Source organism: Enoplosus armatus, chromosome 6 (genome assembly GCF_043641665.1).
Source record: "Enoplosus armatus isolate fEnoArm2 chromosome 6, fEnoArm2.hap1, whole genome shotgun sequence".
Taxonomy (NCBI): Eukaryota; Metazoa; Chordata; class Actinopteri; order Centrarchiformes; family Enoplosidae; genus Enoplosus; species Enoplosus armatus.
Window position 1 is genome coordinate 9456804 of NC_092185.1, and position 19463 is coordinate 9476266.

General features: G+C 40.7%; 1 protein-coding gene across 3 annotated transcripts in view; it reads left to right on the top strand.

Annotated features, from left to right (window-relative positions):
• mef2aa (myocyte enhancer factor 2aa) overlaps window positions 1-14439 on the top strand; it is a 55279-nt gene extending 40840 nt beyond the window's left edge. The window contains exons 4-11 of one of the 3 annotated variants that reach the window (XM_070906662.1): window positions 448-579; window positions 2162-2384; window positions 3883-3942; window positions 8896-9080; window positions 10623-10646; window positions 12177-12306; window positions 12469-12592; window positions 12785-14439. In XM_070906662.1, the coding sequence (XP_070762763.1) occupies window positions 448-579; window positions 2162-2384; window positions 3883-3942; window positions 8896-9080; window positions 10623-10646; window positions 12177-12306; window positions 12469-12592; window positions 12785-13121 (1215 nt within the window). In that variant the 3' untranslated portion in view covers window positions 13122-14439. The remainder of the gene's footprint in view (window positions 1-447; window positions 580-2161; window positions 2385-3882; window positions 3943-8895; window positions 9081-10622; window positions 10647-12176; window positions 12307-12468; window positions 12593-12784) is intronic. The other 2 variants (XM_070906663.1, XM_070906664.1) reach the window with 2 other exon arrangements.
• Window positions 14440-19463: the final 5024 nt, after the last annotated feature.

Genomic DNA, 19463 nt, shown 5'->3' on the forward strand with positions numbered 1-19463 from the left:
TCTTATGCAGGGGCTTCTTCCGGCTGGGTGGCTTATGATAGCTGAAATATAATGAAAAATGCAAACACACACTTGCGGCAAGAGAAAGAAGACCAGAGAAGGATGGAGGCAGGGAGGGGTCGAGAAGGAGAGGAAAGGGAGGAGGACAATATTTTGTTTCTCTGAACACTTCTGAAGGGTGAAAGGATATAGAGTGACATTTCAGTTTCCCCTTGGTACTGAGCCCTGTATTGAACTACACTTTAGCCTAGCATTGGTGCAGCTGTTCATGTTGTACTGCAACAAGAGAAACAATTGAAGGACAAACATACCGTAGATATTGATTTTTGTACATTTATATTTCTTATATGTTTCTGGTAGAAATGTGTATAAGCAGCAAAAACACAGAGCCACATCTTGTATTCTGTTCATTCTGTATTTCTTTTCAACTGTGCAATTTCATTTCAGAAATTGAGAAACAAAGGCCATAATGACTGTGCTAGTCCTGATCCTGAAGACTGTTTTGGGCACAGCCCCCTCATGGACGACCATTTCGGCAAACTAAGCGAAGAGAGTGATTTAATGTACAAGCGCTGTGGTGTAAGTACTTCCTTTGTCCCCTGCTGTTTTGTGTTGATTCCTGTCTTTATGTTGATGTTCACTACAGGCGCTAAACAAGAAAGAACACAGAGGTTGTGATAGCCCGGACCCTGATGCCTCATATGTCCTCACTCCTCACACAGAAGAAAAGTATAAAAAAATTAATGAGGAGTTTGATAATATGATGAGAAATCATAAAATCGTAAGTACTGTAAATGCAACGTCTTTGCTTGGCTTTGTGGCACAAAGGATTTTCACTCTTTTTTCATTTAACTTTTTCCTCTTTTTGTTACCCCCCCTCCCTCCAGAACCTCTGTCAACTTCTTTCAGAACTACTCTAGCTTCAGATTAATGCCCCATTCACTGGGCGTGCATTTATGTTGATTTGTTCTGCAACTGATATTATGGCACACCCTGATAAGATCACATTTCTTGTGAACAGGTGAAATGTTGCATGCTTCTGCTGGAAAGATTACACCCTACTATCATGGTCATGTTATCAGAAATCAAACAGCGGTTGCGAAGTTTAAACACATCAGGGATGTATCACTCACATATTGTGAGTGTTTATCATAAAAATCAGCTGGTTCTGTGATTTAAGGTTGGGTTTTTTCTATCTCTAACCTGATTTTCATCTCATAATGTAACAAAAAAACAAGCAAACAAAAAAGATTTCTTTTCACAGTCCCTTGATAATGTAATGTTTACAAGTTCTCCTTTCAAATCTTTCTATTACCTCTCTCTCAATGCATTCGAGCATAAAATATCTCTTACTCCTGAACAGTTCCAGCAGTAAAGTGTTCCCAGAGCACACTAACACTGCACTATCATTTAGCATCTTCCCTCTCCTTCATCAAGTACCACACTGGCTCACCCTCGAAAATATCACAAATCTTTTGTGATCTTATCATGCGTGACAATATTAGAATGGTGCAAGAACATAGTGCTTACTAAGCAGTCATTTCCTCTATGTTCCTGACATGAAGAGCATCACTTTGCCATTAACAAACTAATGATAATACCCGACTGGCTCACCGGATAATGCTATGATGAAACGTTCTCACTGCCACCTGTCATTCTCACTGACGCTTTGCACAGTCAGCACTTTGTAGGTAAATGCAAGTGAGTCACGATTCTTGTAGTTGTGAATCCCAGCTACCCCTCTCTGCCGTGCTGAGAAACACATTACACACATTACACGGTGGTGTGTTTCAAAAGGCAGAAGTACGTCTGTAGTGCTGACTGTTGCAATGCCAAAGTGATCACCTGAATGCATGTTTTTTAGATTTTGGTTTTCTGTGTTTTCTGTGTGTTGCGGTAGCACTGAAGATTTGTTTGTATTCTGTATGATGCTAATGAGAATAAACTTTTTTGATGGCTATATGGTGTCACTCAATAGCCCTCAGATGTCGGGCAGAAATGTTTCTTTAAATATTCTGTTATAAAGCAGCTGCTGAGTTTAAAATGCACAGTCTCTGTTAATGATGCCATGACAACCACTGACCCGTCAGACTCATCATCAGACCTTGGATTTTGAGTGTGTTTGTGTATAAATATCTGTGTGTTTGTCTCTCTCTTGTAGCCCACAGCATTGCCTCAGCAGAACTTCTCCATGCATGTGGCAGTGCCCGTGTCCAATCCTAATGCCATGTACCAGCCAGGAGGGACCCTGGGCAGCCAAGCTCTGGCAGCAGCCACAGCCTCCCTGAGTGACAGTGGGATGCTGTCCCCTCCACAGGCCTCTCTGCACAGGAATGTGGGCTCAAGTGGAGGCCCCCAGAGGCCCACCAGTGCAGGCAGTGCAGGTTAGTGGACAACAACCCCGGTCAACTAATCCAGACCACCCTCAGGTTTTATTTAGTTGATTAAAACCTTATTGTGTATAATTTGTATGTGATTATAGCATCTTCCAAATTATTCAAATAATATAAATATTTTGTTTGTAGACAATTTTAGTGAAAACTGATGGTTGTCAACCAGGAGGTCATTAGCTTAGCTTAGCATAAAAACTAGAAGCAAGGGGAAACAGCTAGCCTGGTTCTCTCCAATGCTAAAGAAACAACTGCTAACTCCTCATTAATAAATACATTTGATCTTGTTTGACTAATCTCTAGTCTACGCTGGTTCACGTAACTGCCCCCCCCCCATAAAACCACAACAATGTAGAGGTGTTGCTTGGCAGATTTTTGAACTTTAGATGGAGCTAGGCTAGCTGTTTCCCCTTGCTTCCGCTCTTTATGCCAAGCAAGGCTAATCACCTCGTGACTTCATACTTAGTAGCTTCATACTTAGCTTATATACATGACTTATCTTCTCATCTAACTCTGCAAGAAAGTAAATAAGTGTAAGTAATACACTTACACTTATTTACTGTTAAACTATTCCTTTAAGGTAACTTTAGGTTTTTTGGGATGTCTCTAATACATATAGAGTTTGCACTTTTTGGTTTTTGTCAAGTTGGCATTGGATGTAAAGGGCTTAAGGTCAAACAGTCATGTCACACTAACACCCTTTAGCTGGCAATTGTGTGATATATTTTTTTCACACCCTCTGAAATGCTCATCATCACACCTTTTACTGTATCAGCATTGTGGAAAATGATGTCAATCTACTCTAGCACTGGTCTGACTCAGTTAGTCCAGATGGCTTTTGCAAGATTCAGCTTCATTGCATACGATAGAAGTACATGCAACAAGGTGTGAAATGCCTCATTCAAATTTAACCACATATCAGAATTGGCTGACACCTACCCATTCGCAGGGGGTTTACTTAATGGTTGTTTTTCACAATAACTCCCCTTTCCTGATTATTTGCTGCAAGGTCTCTATTGTTTTGTTTTTTATGTCTTTTTTATGATTCATATTGGATCTGCATACTGCAAAGTCTAAACGAATGTCCAAGCTCATGTGGCATGCAAGCATTGTGTGCTTTGATTTAAGTGTATCTCTTGAAAGCGTCTGCTTGGCAGAGTGCTACAACGGTTCAGAGAGGCTCCAATAGATGCCTAATTTCCCCCACAAATTAATAATTGCTTGTTGCAGGTGCGTCCTCATAGTGGAATTCTGCATTCACCAACTTTATAAACATAGCAAACACCACCCTGAACACAGCTTGATGTTGCTCTCTTTAATCATAAATTGGAAATTTCCCCACCATGACGAAGCTGGCGGGAGCACATGCCTCTCTTTTTTGAGATAGATCTACATGACATTTTCATGTCTGGTCTGGCGTCTCCATCACATGCTCTGCTAGCTTGCAGAAGGATGCAGATGGTTAATCATATCACTCTGTGCATCTCATTAGGTGGCATGCTGGATACCACAGACCTTTCAGTGCCAAGTGGTGTGGGCTTCAGCCCAGCGGGTAAGTCCTCCCGGAGAGATTCATTAGCTCTCTGTAGCTCTGCCCAATAGGCCTCCTGCTTAGCACGCAAGCTGGATAGTTGCGTATCCATCTGTGATTGGTTCAAGGCAGTTGTCACTATCACTGACTGATAGTCCTTTTGCCTGACCATATTTTCACTGCATGCAAAGGGAATACATGTGTTGCTCCTCTCCACAGAGGAAATGTATGATATCCTTGTTAAATGCATGTTTGAGAGATGAAATGGCCCAGCAGCAGTGTGGTGTTTGTGCTTGAAACCAACCTGGATAACCAGGCGAGGTAATTAGCTGTTCAACTGACTTTGGCAGGTAAATAAACGCAGCGTTTCCTTTAAACTTGTCACCTCTATGTGGCCCTCCCTCCTCCTGTTTCCTTCCCTCTATTGACAGGTGCATCTGTTTTCCCCCGCTACTCTGGCAGCCCTTATAAGGCTGGAGAGGGTCTGTAAGATGCCTAGACCAGCATAACCCTGTAGGTATTCGGGCCATGACATCCCACTAAGTCCTCAGTACACAATGACCGGACAGCCTGTCATGGCTGCAATGTGCTGTGTGAGAGGCGGAGGCAGGTGGAGTTTAACTCTTTCCTTGACACTTAGCTTGCTGTACTCCATATAGTATTTCCGACTCAATGCAGTATGGTGTTACGGTACTGTAGATGGTACGGTATTTAATGTTCCTAGCTTGTGGCAGACCATAAGGATTTAGGCTTACAATGAGATATTTGGTTAGGTATTGATTAGAAAGTATGAGGACCACCTCAGATTGGCTTACAGTCAGCATTTTAGAGTGCTGGGTAAGTCTTAAGTTTGGGGTGTGGTACCGGGTCGGGTAGAGTTAGGATCCTCTGCCAGGGGGTGTCAGCGTTTGGCACAGTGTGCGCATGCTGCAGCTGTTGTTTGTACCAAGTGTGTAGAACAGCAGAGACTACAGGGAGGAGAAACCTCTCCAGCCCTGCTGTCAGATGACCATTCCTGACATAGCTCTGATTTTTCACAAGTAGCAGCTATGACCACAGCAGAAGCCTTTCAAAGTGGCCAGATGGAAGATGTGCCGTGTGATGTCTTCTCTCTCCCTGTTCGATGGTGCCACCACAGAGACAAGATTGCGTGCATGTTTTTTTTTTTTTTACATAAAAAAATAGAATAAGTAAGTTGTTTTCCGCACAACCTCTGGGTCCTTGTTGGTGATGGGCAGCTGTTTTAACTGCAGGATCTTGGAGGAGTTATTATTCACTTTTTAGCTGATTGTGAAAACTGCCTGACTTGCAAGCACACATATGTTGATATCACAGTAAACATTATTGGCGAGATTTTTCCAGCGTATAATTTTCAGTTGTTTTTTCTAAGCCATCTGTTGTTGTTCTTGTCTAGTCTTTAGTTAAGATAATGGCTCTACAGCTATCTTCAAATATACTGTTACTCCCGTGGGCAGCTCTCAACAACTCTTACAATTACACCTAATTTCAAGCTCTGCTCCTTGACTGGTGAGCGTTAAGAATGAAAGTTGTGGTGAACACAGGGAAGATTTAAGAGCGTGCTCTCTCTTATGCAATATGTCTGCAAGCTGTACACATCCCTTCATTAATATTGGAGCATTACAAGTTCTTGAAACACAACTACAAAGCATGTTTGTATGTTCAGCAGATCACATCAGGTAATGGAACGAATAGTACTGTAGGTGCACCAAGATTGTGTTGGTGCAAATTTTACTTTCAGAGTTATTTTCATTTATTTGAGCTTTTTAGCCTCTTCGTGCCAGGGTTAGCTGAAAGTGAAACATGTATTCAAAGTTGGAGGATGACCTCATACCCATGCCGTATAGAAAAATACAATAACAAGAACCATCTGTCAGTTTTGTTATAATTTACAGTTTTTACAAAAAGACAGGGGGGCAAGAACACTTATTTACCTGGTTGCCATCTGCCTTTAGTCTTAACAAATCTCCCTCTGCACATCCTGTCTGAGACACAACAATAGGACTGTGTATGGCATCTATTATTAGAAAACTGTTTTTTTGGAGGCCTTGATTCACATCTATTATTTCTTCTTATTCATCAAGACATTTTCTGCTTTGCCTGAACCTGACGCACGTGGGATGCACAATAAGCCACCACATTTTCTTTCCCTGAACTTAAAATGAAGACTGAATGTTTAAGTTGTAAACACAAGGGCTTATGTAATGCCCCTTCCCAGACCGTGTTAATAATTCAGGACAATGAACTGAAACCAAACAGCTTTCAACGTGCACAGGTTTCAGCCAGAGGATTTATTGGCACAACCAGTCCGTTAGAGAAGTCTGAATGTGGAATGAGGGCAGACATCAGAAAAGCCCACTGAAATGTCCCTGCTGAAAGGCTGGGTCCTAACTTGTGGCTGTTATCTTGGCTCAGAATGAATGCTGTGGTTTAAGTATTTGTTCAGACATGTGTTCCCTTCTTGGCAATTATTTGAAAGAAATGTGGGATTTACTCATCATCATCAGACATCTGAAGTCATAATCAGAGGCACATTCCAGATAGATATGCAAGTCAGGTGGGTTAATCCAAGTCTAAATTTGCCAGTGAATACAGCACAGAGTGTCTGTCTGTCTGTCTGTCTGTCTGTCTTTGACCTGTGCTGCACTGGCAATGTGTCCAGTGTGTCACACTGTAATCAGCCCGGCATGTGTTGGAATAGAAGGGGACAAAGAAAATGACTAAAATGTTGATAGATACGGTCCTGTTTCAGTCATGTTGTGTAATGCGAAATGAGCGCCATTTATTTTATAACATTACAGCGGCAGCTGTATGCACAATGAAATTTGTTCGATTAATGCCGCGTAAGATGTCGACATGTACTCTTGGCTCTGTTGTAGTTTAAAAGGTTTTTACCAGACAACAGAATAAAGGACAGTGAACAATGCAGGTAGGCTATAGACACTGGTGTATTTGATTGACTACATCAATGAATCAGGATAAACTTCAGGCCCATAATATTTCTGTCTTTGGTGCACAATTTATTACAATTTTGCATTAAAATATAAGTTATTTGAAGGTGTATATACATATAATGTTATCATTCATGTTTTATGTTTTTGTATATGTGTTACCGGAAGGTGTCTTGTCTTGTTATATTTTTGATGTTTGATATACAGTGGTTTCCTGTAATCCCATGTGTGATGGGCCTAATGTTTGTCTTGGCACAGACATAAAAACGAACAAACTCTCTCGGTTCTAGTAAAATATCACAGCTCACTGATTTTTATCAGAAAGCTCTTATTTTCTTGCCATATTGCCACGCTGCAACCCATTCCTTTACATGCAATTCTATTTGCACTAACATCTCATTCCCACTCAATGACATCTTCACTGCTTTTAATCAGGTTTGCTATTTTTAGGGTCTTGGACATTTGCTCTGCTAATTCTGTAAACATTGTTTTCTTGCAGCAGCCAAGTCTTCTATGATCAAAGCCAGAGCTGATGGCGATTGCTGCTTGTATATACTGTTGATTCAGCTGTGTGATACTATTGTCGGCTTCTTAACTGTTTATTTGACCGTGAATTGTTGCTGTCCTTATCTGTAGTCAGAGGGGCTATTGTTCCATTATGTTCCTACGCAGGAGCCTACTCATTGTGCGCACACTTTGTGTTTCACTGGGATACACTGAACACAATGGAGAAGTCAGCAACTTGTTGAAGTGTTACTGATCTGTTGATGCAGTGCTAGATACCATTCATTCTTTCTTCCCCTTGTTTTTAGGATTTCAACACATATATATTGTATAGGTATAGTTTTTACTTGAACTTATATAAAGTAAATTCCATTTATAATTCAAGTGCACTTGAAATATGTCTTTTATTTGGTTATTTTTCTTCATAACAATTCACTGCTCCATTTTTAATAGAGCGGATTTGTGTGGAATCTGCAGAATCCCACTGCAGACCTTGTTCAGATGAGTCATTCTGTATCTTACAGTTGGAAAAAAAAAGGTAGACAAAACCAGGAAGAATTAATGTTTTTCTGAAACCTGTATTTTTTTTTTTTTAAATGCAGCAGTTAGTAGAATACAAGGTGAGGACAGTTAACAGTGCTCTAAGAATTAATTATTTTATAGGTTTATTTTATTAATTATTTTGTTAATTATGTTAACACATAGAAGCACCTTTTCTTGGTGCAGCTATTTCTGAGATAAATCGTGTATTTTTTAGGATACATACCATATCACAGTATGTTATACAACAAGGTCGAGTATATGAAAACTGTACTATGAATCTACACAGACATATAGGTGTTACAGACTGTTCCTTTAAGTCTGTAACACTTATATGTCTGTATACGTGACACTGAAACGTAGAAAGAGAATTTCTTATTGGATTCAAGTAATCTGTCCACACCCGCTGATAATATTCACCCTTTGTGTGGGATAGTTGTCCAGCGAGTGGGAGTGAGGAGGGTTGGAGCTCCTGAAATACGTTGGTGGGGACTCATACTGAAAAAGGAAATGACTAATGACCATGCACATCAAGGTGCGAATTGAAGGGAGAGTGTAGCCCTTTACTATGGTTTGTGTGCACAGTGTAAAAAAACATTATCTCGAGCTCTTCTATTGTTTTTTATTCAACTGTAATGGCTTCAGCTATTCCTGTTAAGCAGTCACAGTACATTTGTCAGTGAACTGCTCCTCATCCCAAGATGCAAAGAATTGACTTTGATGTAATCATTCACAATAAAAATAAAAGGCTCATCAATTTTGAAATGAACGTTTTATTTTTGTAAATGTGCAGGATAATTATCCAAGTCTATTAAAACTTCCCAGAGGGTTGGAAACACTTAACGCTGCGTGCTGCGGCAGGAAAACATTGCTGTGCGAGAGGTTTGCTTGATGACTGGGAGTGTTGTCAGTCACAGTCCATGGTTTGATGATGTGTTTCTGTCGCTGCGTACCTCTGCAGGGAACGGTTTTGTTAACCCCAGGGGCTCCCCGGGCGTCCTCAGCACACCCAGCGGCAATGGCCTGGGTAAAGTCATGCCCACCAAGTCTCCACCACCCCCTGGAGGGAACATGGGAATGGGAAGCCGCAAGCCAGACCTAAGGGTTGTTATCCCTCCGTCTAGCAAAGGGATGATGCCCCCACTGGTGAGTACCGAGCACACCACTGCACACAAGTATCTCCAGCTAAAGGAGCTTTAAGTATCTCTGCTGCAGGGCAGACCAGAGCTTTGTTTGGTGTCTTCATCTAGACTTTAATAGCAGAGGATTTTGCAGGATTTTGCCACAAACATTTTTGATGTTATCATATCAATGTAGCACGTTGTGCAAGTGAGGTTGTCACCTCACTACTGTGTTTATCTGCCAAGTGGGACTCACAGTGTGCAGGCCACATCTGAGCAGCGTTCCTCTTGTGCTGCGTTCTTCTTAGATCACCTCCATTAAAATGTGGACCGAGCCAAGAATCGGCAGCCCAGGTGTCATAACTCTACCTCAATTATTCACATTCAAATGAGAGGCTTTCTCTAATATAATAATGAAGGTGCAGCGCTCTTTGACCACAGTGAATGCCTGAGGCTGAACTACCCTCTCTTGGTCATAGATCAACATCTAAAAAAACTGTAAGTGGGGGATTTCAGACACCGGCCGGCAAATATACTATTTCCAACTGTGTGTGTTGCTGGTGTTGTCAGCAACAGGAGCCACTCCAGGAAAATGATTGTGTTTGGTAAATAAACCTTACTGTTACTGTGGGTGCTCCTCCTATTCTGAGGCTCCACTAGCCAGCAGCAGTGTTGAAACAACTGTGTGTTGCCATGTCGGTATGTGGAATCGGTAGAGCAGGACAGGTTGTGTTGTAAGAGGTCTGAAACAGGTTAGGCAGCGGTGTCTGAGCCAACGAAGCTTCTCAGAATGGTAAAGGCTGTGGAGGGCGCTGGCTGTGGCAGGTCTGCAGACAGCCTGTCATTAGGCCATAATGGTATTAAATTAATCACATCTCAGTGTGACAGAGTGTAGATGAAGACTTAATCAGGGGCCCAGGGTGTGAGCCAGATAATATCTTGTCGCCCTTGTCGTGTCTTCCTGCCGCTATTGATTGAGTGTGGATATTAAGACAGCCCTGGCCTGGTCGCAGTATGTCCCACAGCATAGAAAAGATGGACGACGGGCTTCTGGTTTCAGTACAGGGAGGATTTGAAATACACAGTACTATGCGGTCATTGTCGGTTCCCGTGAAGAAACTTCATATGTAATTTCTGATGATTACGAGATGATTGCAGTGTCAAAATCAGATGAGTCAATTTCCAGAACAATTCTGCGTCCTTACTGTACTCTCTGTTCTTAACTTCACTGACTTTTGTTCAGGATTTGACTACTTCTTCTTCATCATTTACAAGAGAACAGCTTTATAGCCCAACAAACTTCAGAAAGTCACATCCGCACATTGTTGGAAGATTGTGGCCACATACTTGAATGTTAAGTAAAGAGTTAATCGGGTGCCTATGCTTTGGTTAAAACAGACTATAGACATAAAATTAGTGTGATTTTACAATGACTGCAGAAGTCATCTACACTTTATATTCCTTGCTGTGAAATCTAGATAGCTGGCACTGTTTTCCAGAGCGATTTCCAGTCGCTCCTCTTCTTTTCTGTAATTCTGCCTGTCTTCTCTTCTTCTGTTGAGGGCAGTCGGAGGAGGAGGAAATGGATTTGGTGAGTTTTGACAAATGCCTGGGCAAATGGTTGAAATGTGAACATGCTTCCGGTAATCACACATGATAGACTAAAATGCAGTGCTCAAACCGGAGATTGGCTCTCAGAACTGCCAGCAATAATACATAAAAAAAAATGTTTTGTCACTGCATGTTTTTTTGGGTTTGGCCTGTGAAAATTGCCTCAGCCTGTTAAATTGGCTCCTCCATTCCCAACACGTCAATGTTAGTCATATACAGCCAGGAGTGTGTGAGAGAGAGAGACAGAGAGACAGAGAGACAGAGAGGGGGGGGGGAGTGAAATCTTTTAACTATCATGTTGAAGTCACAATCTGAAAAGTTTTAGAATTACAAAAAGTGTTGAATAAAAATATAAATCGACATTTTTTTCTAAAGAAGAGAAGATTACATCATTTTAAATGATATCATTCTGTGAGACACTTGGGTTTGGTGAAGTCATCTGGCTGGAGAGTGTTGGAACAATGCAAGGAAGCCATCAACTGGATCATGATGCAACGCTGCTTCAAACGTAACCGCTGGCAGCTGCACATATGTTTGTTGCATTATACTCCGAGGACTTGTTGTAGTATTGTTTCTAACCTATGTCTGCATTTGATTAGTGTAGTTTGGGCGTGTGCATTTGTAGCTCACAGCGTAGTTTGTTGCATGACCACACCATGCTGTGTAGGTGTGTTTTGTGTGGACTGCATGCCAGTCACTGCACTAAAAATCACTGGGGCTTTACTGTGCGTCACTCTGGTAACTGAAATGTGTCATTTATATTATCCCTTTGCACCCTCTCAGTTAAGAGTTGTTTATTTGATTATGAAATGGATCACTTGACTCACTTTGATTTCCCGCTCTCCGAATGTGTGGGCAATAGATGCTGTTGAAGGGGGCTGTTCCTCACCTGCACTATCCCTGTAACATTGTTCTTTTTCATGTCTAACAAAGTAAAACTCATTAAGCAGATTGCAGTAAGTCTGATTAATAATTTGTTGTGCCTGCAGTTGCATGTCAGTTGTTGTGACTTCTGCACTGACTACATCTGTCAGTTGTCCACTTAAAACTGATGGATGAAATGAATTATTTGTTGTGATTACTGAAATCCACCTAATTATTTTTAATGTGGGATAAATTCACAAGCATGTCTGCAGTTTGTTGTATACATACACATATATTTAGTGAACTATATCAGGATAAATGTCCCAAATGTATCAAACAATCACTTATTGGATATTTCTTCCTATTTTTTTATCCTCTTTTTTGACATATTTGTGAAAACATATAGTCAGCAATGAATCAGAAAGATAGAATATTGACTGCCATGAAGCTACACCACCACCTAGTGGCAGCGTTTATTATTACATTCAAATTCCTGATTACCACAACATGTGTAGTAAACACCAACTTAAAACTTGTAAGCTCTAAATGAAACGTCTTAAGATAAGAAAAAGTGCACATTGTTAAGTTTTAGAGTGCTGTATTTTGGGCTCATGCATTTTCTATGTTGTTTTTTCCATTTTTGCAGAACACCCAGAGGATAAGCAGCTCCCAGTCCACCCAGCCGCTGGCCACTCCAGTAGTGTCTGTCACCACCCCCAGCTTACCCCCACAGGGCCTGGTCTACTCAGGCATGCCCACCTCCTACAACCCTGCTGGTGAGTCTGGTCTTGCTCTCCCCTCAGACTGAAAACAACCGCCTCAGCTGTGACTGTTTGCACTACACGCTGTTGGCTCCTGCTCTTTTCTCAGTGGCACACGGCGTTGTAGCTGAAATGCGAGTGGGTTCTCACTGTGTGTGGCTGCTTTTGTTTTTACAGAGTTCTCCCTGAGCAGTGCAGAGATCTCTTCCCTCCAGGGCTTCAGCTCTCCTGGGCTCTCACTGGGCTCCATGTCGGCATGGCAACAGCATCAACTGGGCCAGGCAGCTCTTAATTCTTTGGTGTGAGTAACGCACTTCCCAAACAAAGGCACACTCTCCAGACGCCCTCACATAAAAGCAACACCCACTATGCTCTGTGATATCATGCTGAATCACACATCTACATTTTTCCTGGCGTTTCGCGTTGTTGCACCTCACATTTGTTGTCTCATTTTTAGACTGAACACAAAATGCCATGCTTATCTCCTCTGCAGTGGTGGAGGTCACCTACCTCAGGGCTCCAACCTCTCCATCAACACCAGCCAGAGCATAAACATCAAGTCCGAGCCTATTTCACCGCCAAGGGAGCGCGTCACCCCCTCTGGCTTCCCCCCTCAGCAGCCGCATCAAGGGTCCAGTCGACAGGAAGTTCTGGGACGTTCACCTGCCGACAGCCTCAGCTCCTCCTGTAGCTCTTATGACGGCAGCGATCGCGAGGACCACCGGCCAGACTTCCACTCCCCGCTGGGGCTGGGCAGACCCCCTGCCGGCTCTGAGGACAGGGAGAGCCCCTCGGTCAAGCGCTTGCGCATGGACACATGGGTGACATAAAGAGCCCCGATCAAGCCTCCAGTCACCAGCCAGTCAGAGAGAGGGAGGGGTTAGACATGGAGACAAAAGAAAGAGCAAGGGTCCTTAGAGCTGTCGTTACGATACTATTATTCAACTCCATTTCAATTTGTAAGACTGGGTGGCAAATGTTATAAGACGTGTCAGGACATATCTAAAGTAAATTCTCAAGCTGATACAGTAAGATTAAAAAAAATCTCAGTTAGCTGGACTGAATTATATGCACAAGCAGGTGGTATCAGGTACTTGGTGCAATTCAGACGACGTTTGCAGAGGAAAGATGTTCAAAGAAATTGTTTAACAATAGGCGGTAGGTTATTGTAGTCACTGGTCTAGTCAGACACTTACATGTAGTTGCTGTATTGCTGTGCTTGCAAGTCGCAAACAATCAGAGAAAGTTGTGTTGCTTTCAGGCTGAGGACACTCACATATGATGTTCACTGCAAGAACTATCTTTCAAAATCATGCTGTAACCAGACAAGACCTTTATCTCAAGTGGCCTCTTCTAATTTATTAATCCAGTCGATCAGGAGACACAGACAACATGGAGTTAATTAATACTATAGAGGAATTTCGAACACACGGTAAATAATCGCAACTGTTGAGACTACTTTAGTGAACAAATGAAACAATACGGTTGGAGGTAAAAACAAAATAGCAACAGAATTTATTGCAATAATGACATACTATTCATTTTATAATTTAAAAGAGTAGGATATATAAATGTGCAATTAAGATAATGCGAACCTGTCCAGTTGAACTGGTGAGAAAATCAACATGTTCACATTTGTGTAACAGTTCATCAGTAATATAAGCCAAAGCTGTTCTTTTGTGTTGTTTTGTACAGTTGCTACAGTTTCCTAACACCTCACTCAAATGCACCATTTCTTTTGTCATAGTTTTATTTTTTATTGTGCTTTATTGCAAACAGCGTAAAGTCATGTAAACCAGATCTTGAATCGATATTCTAAAGCCATGAACATTTGCTGTTCTGTTTGTATAATTGAAAATTTGAGCCAAACATCTTCTTTTGTTGTGTAAATAACGACTTTAATATATACCACCGGGGTGTGAGTACATACTGAATGTACTGTGCGATCACCGTTTTCAAGAAAAGTATATTTTTGTGGATTACAGCCAAGTTTACAAGAGTAGACCCTTAAAAAGTAGATCATTCACTGGTCAATATTTGCGTTTTTTGTTAATTTTACTGTAATCTCTTCTAAATTGAATGATCAACAGAACTTCCCATGTGTATTTTAGTTCCAGATGGTCAATTTGTTTTTTTCTCTCTCTTTATTAGTGGTGACTGTTTGTCCTAAAGACATTGTAATAACAATGCTGTGAGGGTGAAGTTCCACTATTTTCATATTTGTGAAGGATGATCACATGGCTATGGGAAATAGGGTTTCTTCCCTCCTATTGTGTTCGCTCGTGTTAGTTGTATACCAGCAGCTGCTGAATACACTGCCAACATTCAAACCCAAGGTCCCAGCCCCACATCGAAGAATAATCTATTGTTATTGCATGTAGCTCAACTGAAAGACATGCCATCTCTTCACTATCCTGTTATTGGTTCATAGGATTTAAGCAGAAGACAGAAACGTGGTAGAAGGAGCTGCTGACCTTCACACAAAACTGATCATGCCTGTGCCCATATGTGGTTGTAAATATCGCCGTCTACTGGACATGTCAGTCATAATTATGTACAAAAAATACTCATGTGTTTCATAATTGGCCCCAGAAATTGTATCTTATATCAATGCCCTGTTACTAGTAAGAGTACTCTAGGCCTAGGAACCTTAGGAGCCAGAAAAGTGAGAATATGAAGGCGTTGAAGTCATGAACGCGGAAGGTGTTGCGACACACTGCTTGTGTCATCACACACCGTGCACAGACAGAAGGGGGGTAGAACAGGGGGGCTGTGACTTGTTTTCTTCTCCATCATCACAGAAGCAAATAATTCAACAGCTAATTCATAATAACAACAACAACGCAATGTCATTTACTTCAATCTCACTGCTGGATTGCACACATTTGTATGAGAGGTTTGCTGTACGAGAGAGGGCATCGCTCTGCATTCGCTGTGACATATCTTGTGTGTGTTCCTGAGGTTTCAGTTCTCTCCCCCCACGTCATCAAGCTCCATTTGTAGTTCTCAGAGACACACCCGTGAAGATCTATGCAGTTTTAGCCCCAAATTCACAGGACATATACAGATTACGATGTCATTACATACATATTTACTCCACAAAGCATTCGGAAGAAGAGCATCTGAGGGTCGACTGTTAGCCTCTTATCCTGAAGTGCCACAGCTGGAGGTTGCTGGACTACATATAGTACATTATTGAATGATTGATTTGGATACCCCGGGGCAATCTCTTCATGTTCATATACATTGGTAGACATACTTTACATAGCATATAGTAATCCATAATGTAATCCAGTTTAACACGGCTGGTGAAAATAGCAATAATAAATGACTACAACACAAATTGTCTGCCTGTTGTGGCAGCGCCGCCTCGTAGTTGAGCACATACTTTAGCACTTGATAACGTATCAGGGAATTTTGTAGTTTCTCTATCTACAGTATATGCACAGTTAGGAAATGCCTTATCCCAAAGAAAAATTCAACCATTTTTTATTTTATTTTATTTTCTCTTGGTTAAAAAGACAATGCAGATGTCACTCAAACTTGACCAGACCTGCCTCTTCTCAGAAAAGACTCACACAAGACGATGCACGGTGAATGCACTGTGATACACTTTGCTCTTTTGGTCTATGTCCAAATTGTGCACAACTAATGAATGTGAAAGGAAGGGTAATCAATGAACCTTTGTAGAGGACTTTCTTCACTTTGCTGTGTAACAGTACACTGCTTTGCTTCATGGCTTTTATAAACAGAACTACGTGTTTGGTAAGTGTTTGTAGTTGATAGTTCACTTAACTAAAGAAGCTGTTTTCGGTTTGAATGCTCAGACCGTTTGGCGGCACAAGCTGGACTTTGTTGCCAATAATGAAATTATTTGTTTCAAAATCGAAAGAGATTTTAAGTTAATCTACATTTTATTTCCCTTGAATGTGTTATTTTATTTTCATCATACAATAAATATTCAAGTGAACTTTTTATTAAACAATTAAGATACTATGCTAGATATTGTTGTACAAAATTTGTATTCTTCACAAAAGTACAAATATTGGCTTTTAATGTGTAATTTAGGTTATCTCTCTTATTCTGTATAAAATGAAGTAAACAACTCTTACATAGAATTTGTTCTCCTGTGAAGTCCCAAACAGTAGAAACTGTCAACTTTATTAAACACCTCAGTGTATGCTCAATCTGAACTCAATGTCTATTCATCTTTGAAGTTTGCCATGAAATTGCATTTTATTGACTGCATGCATCGGCTAGTATACACAGTGGCCACTGCCATTGTCTACCACACAGTGAAACAAACTGAACAGATGCTGTTGAAATCTTTACCTCACTGACTTTATGTAAGAAAATTGTCAGACATAATCTTTCAATTAAATCACCGGATTCAGAATATTAATTCAAAAAACAAGTGCTGCTCAATTTACTATAAGGATTTCATACATGCTGGATTAATGGCTCCATGCAGTGTGGCAGCCAGTGGTGGGAGAAATACTAAAGTAGTTAAACATTTCATTACAAGCAAAAGTCCTGCATTCAAAATCTTACTTGAGTAAAAGTAAACAAGTATTATAAAAATGTATATAAGTAATATTATTAAATCGTTTATATTTTTGGATTACTGTACTTTGGCATTTTATTCATATATAGTTGGTTAGTTTAATCTATAACAAAGCATCATATTATTATGAACTGATCAGATGTTTTGAGTGAAAAATCAGAATCTGCAAATCAATTAGTCGCTGATAACACAATATTTCCCTCTAAAATGTGGTGTACTGAAAATATAAAGTATTATAAAATGGAAATATCTAGATAAAGTACTTCAAAAGTGTACTTAACTACAGTGTTTGAGTAAATGTTCTATACTTTTCACCACTGGTGACAGCAGCATTTGTAAAGCTAGAAGTGTTCTTTAAAGTTAACCTGCAGCTGATTGTGGTAATAACCTGAAGACTGTTTCATCAGTATTTGTGGTTTAAGCTTGTTTTTTGGACTGCATATAATATGAAGGCTTATAAAGATCAATTGCATGCAACATACAGCTGAGACCAAAGTGCTTCACAGGTGACATCTAGTGATATTTCTTTTAGAAACGACCTCATGTATTTCCACAGTATGACCAGCAGGAGGCACTGTAATACCCTACATTACACAGCACTGTAGGGTGCAGGCCTGTTTATACATCTCGTTAGCTGAGGTAAAGGTAAGTTGGTTAACCACTGAAGCTAACAGTTCACAACAACTGCTAAAATAGGAACATAAGCTAAAACAACAGGAAGCTTACGTTAACCTAGCTCGAGCCTAGCTAACCACTGTGTTGAACCTTTTAGTCGGTCTTTTTAAATATGTGATTAAATATCCATGGGGGCTCAAGTGTGTTTGTAATGTGAATAGGGAGGTTTTCATCACTTTAAAAACAAACATTTCACAATTGGTAGTATAATATAAGTGTGATTAAATGTGCCTTAAAATCCAAAGTATGAAATATCGTTAGCTAATGTTAAGCATAATGTTGTCAACCGTGTGACGTGACTTGCACGTAGTATTTCCGTTTGGGAAGACTCTTAAACTCCACTGCGTTTTAATAATTTTAACGTTACTTTTCTCTCCATTTAGTAGTAGTAGTAGTAGTAGTAGTAGTAGCAGTAGTTAGTTTCTATCCAGTGGGATTTTACGTCCAAAATATTAGCGTACATGCTCATAAAATATGATGCATTGCTATACTGGAAACTCCCCAACAGAAAAGTTAAAAGTTAGAAAAAGTAGTTGAAGCAGTGTTACTGTACAAAAGTACAGTAACACGGTATTGCTACTCTTAAGTATAAATGAAACATTTAACTAAATCAAATTGAATTGCAAAACAAAACACTGCGAGACAAACAGGGGTTTCAGGTCAGCTGTGTTGCTGACAACCTCAATCTTTCATGGTTGTTTTCAGTGTGAAGGCTCGCGTGTGCATCACTCAGTATATTTCTCCCCAAGTGCATGTTCTTGGCTTCCTGTCCATCAGACCAGCTGTGCTGCAGGCTGGAACAGGTCCAGTGTGCATGTGTAGAGTAACCAAGCAGGGTTTTGGGCTGTTTGAGTTGTGTGAGAAGAAGGGTGACAGGCCACCTGCCATAGGGGCTTGCCCCGTTCAGATCCCCAGCCCTGTCTTTCAACTGTGAGCCAAGTTGGGGTTCTTTCATGTGGGCCTGATCTCCTTAAGACATCAGCAAATATTGAACAAGACTCAGTCCATTCTCAAACACATCTGTTGTCATATAGTCTCCACTGATAGGCACAGACAAGGAGAGAGAGAGTGAACACCAGTGGGTCTGTTGCATTGGCTTCTATGTATAGACAGAAAGCTATAGTTTATACTTTGCAAACACAAATGCTTACTTTTGACGAGCTCAGGCTAAACCATGTTCCACTGTAAACAAATATGGGGCTGCGTGAAAGAAATGGAGTTTGGTATGACAAGGCAGCCAGTGCCAGATCCACGCTGAAGATCAGGGATGAGATAAGACGAACAGATAGCCAACATTTCATATGCCTCAGTCATGTTGTGGAATCCATCAGCAGTATTTTGGGGCTGTTTTGAACAGATAAGAAGGACAGTTGTATTGCAGAATTAGGCTAGATTATGGCATTAAGCTTTTTTTTTTTCAAATACTTGGACCTATAAGAGAATGCAAATTAGAGCAAATGTAACGCATGCAAGTCTTAAAACAGACAAATAGCCTCACAAATGAAAATAAATAGTCAAATATTCAAATCAACAATCAACAGACTGAGAGGCAGGCAGTAAACAGGCTGTTCAACCTGCTGTACTGTGAGCAACTGTTTCATCATAGTTTCAGTGTGTATTTAATCTCTCGCTACAGTGTCTTAATATGTATAGTATGAAAAATGGATATACTCAATACAAGTTTGACTTTTTTTCTGACTCCACATAATTGAAGGTGTACTGTACGTTGCCTCATCTATCACAGAAGACTTGGGCAGGACTCAACACCCGACGATGGCATTCTCATAGTCGTTGAAACTCACCTTGTGAGACTGGTATGGCTAGTTTCACCCAGTTGGGCCTCTCCACCAATCACTTGTCTTCAAGCAGAAAAGTGCACTAACTACATGTTGTGTTGCCCGAAACACTTCCTCTTTTTCATCATAGCTAGGAT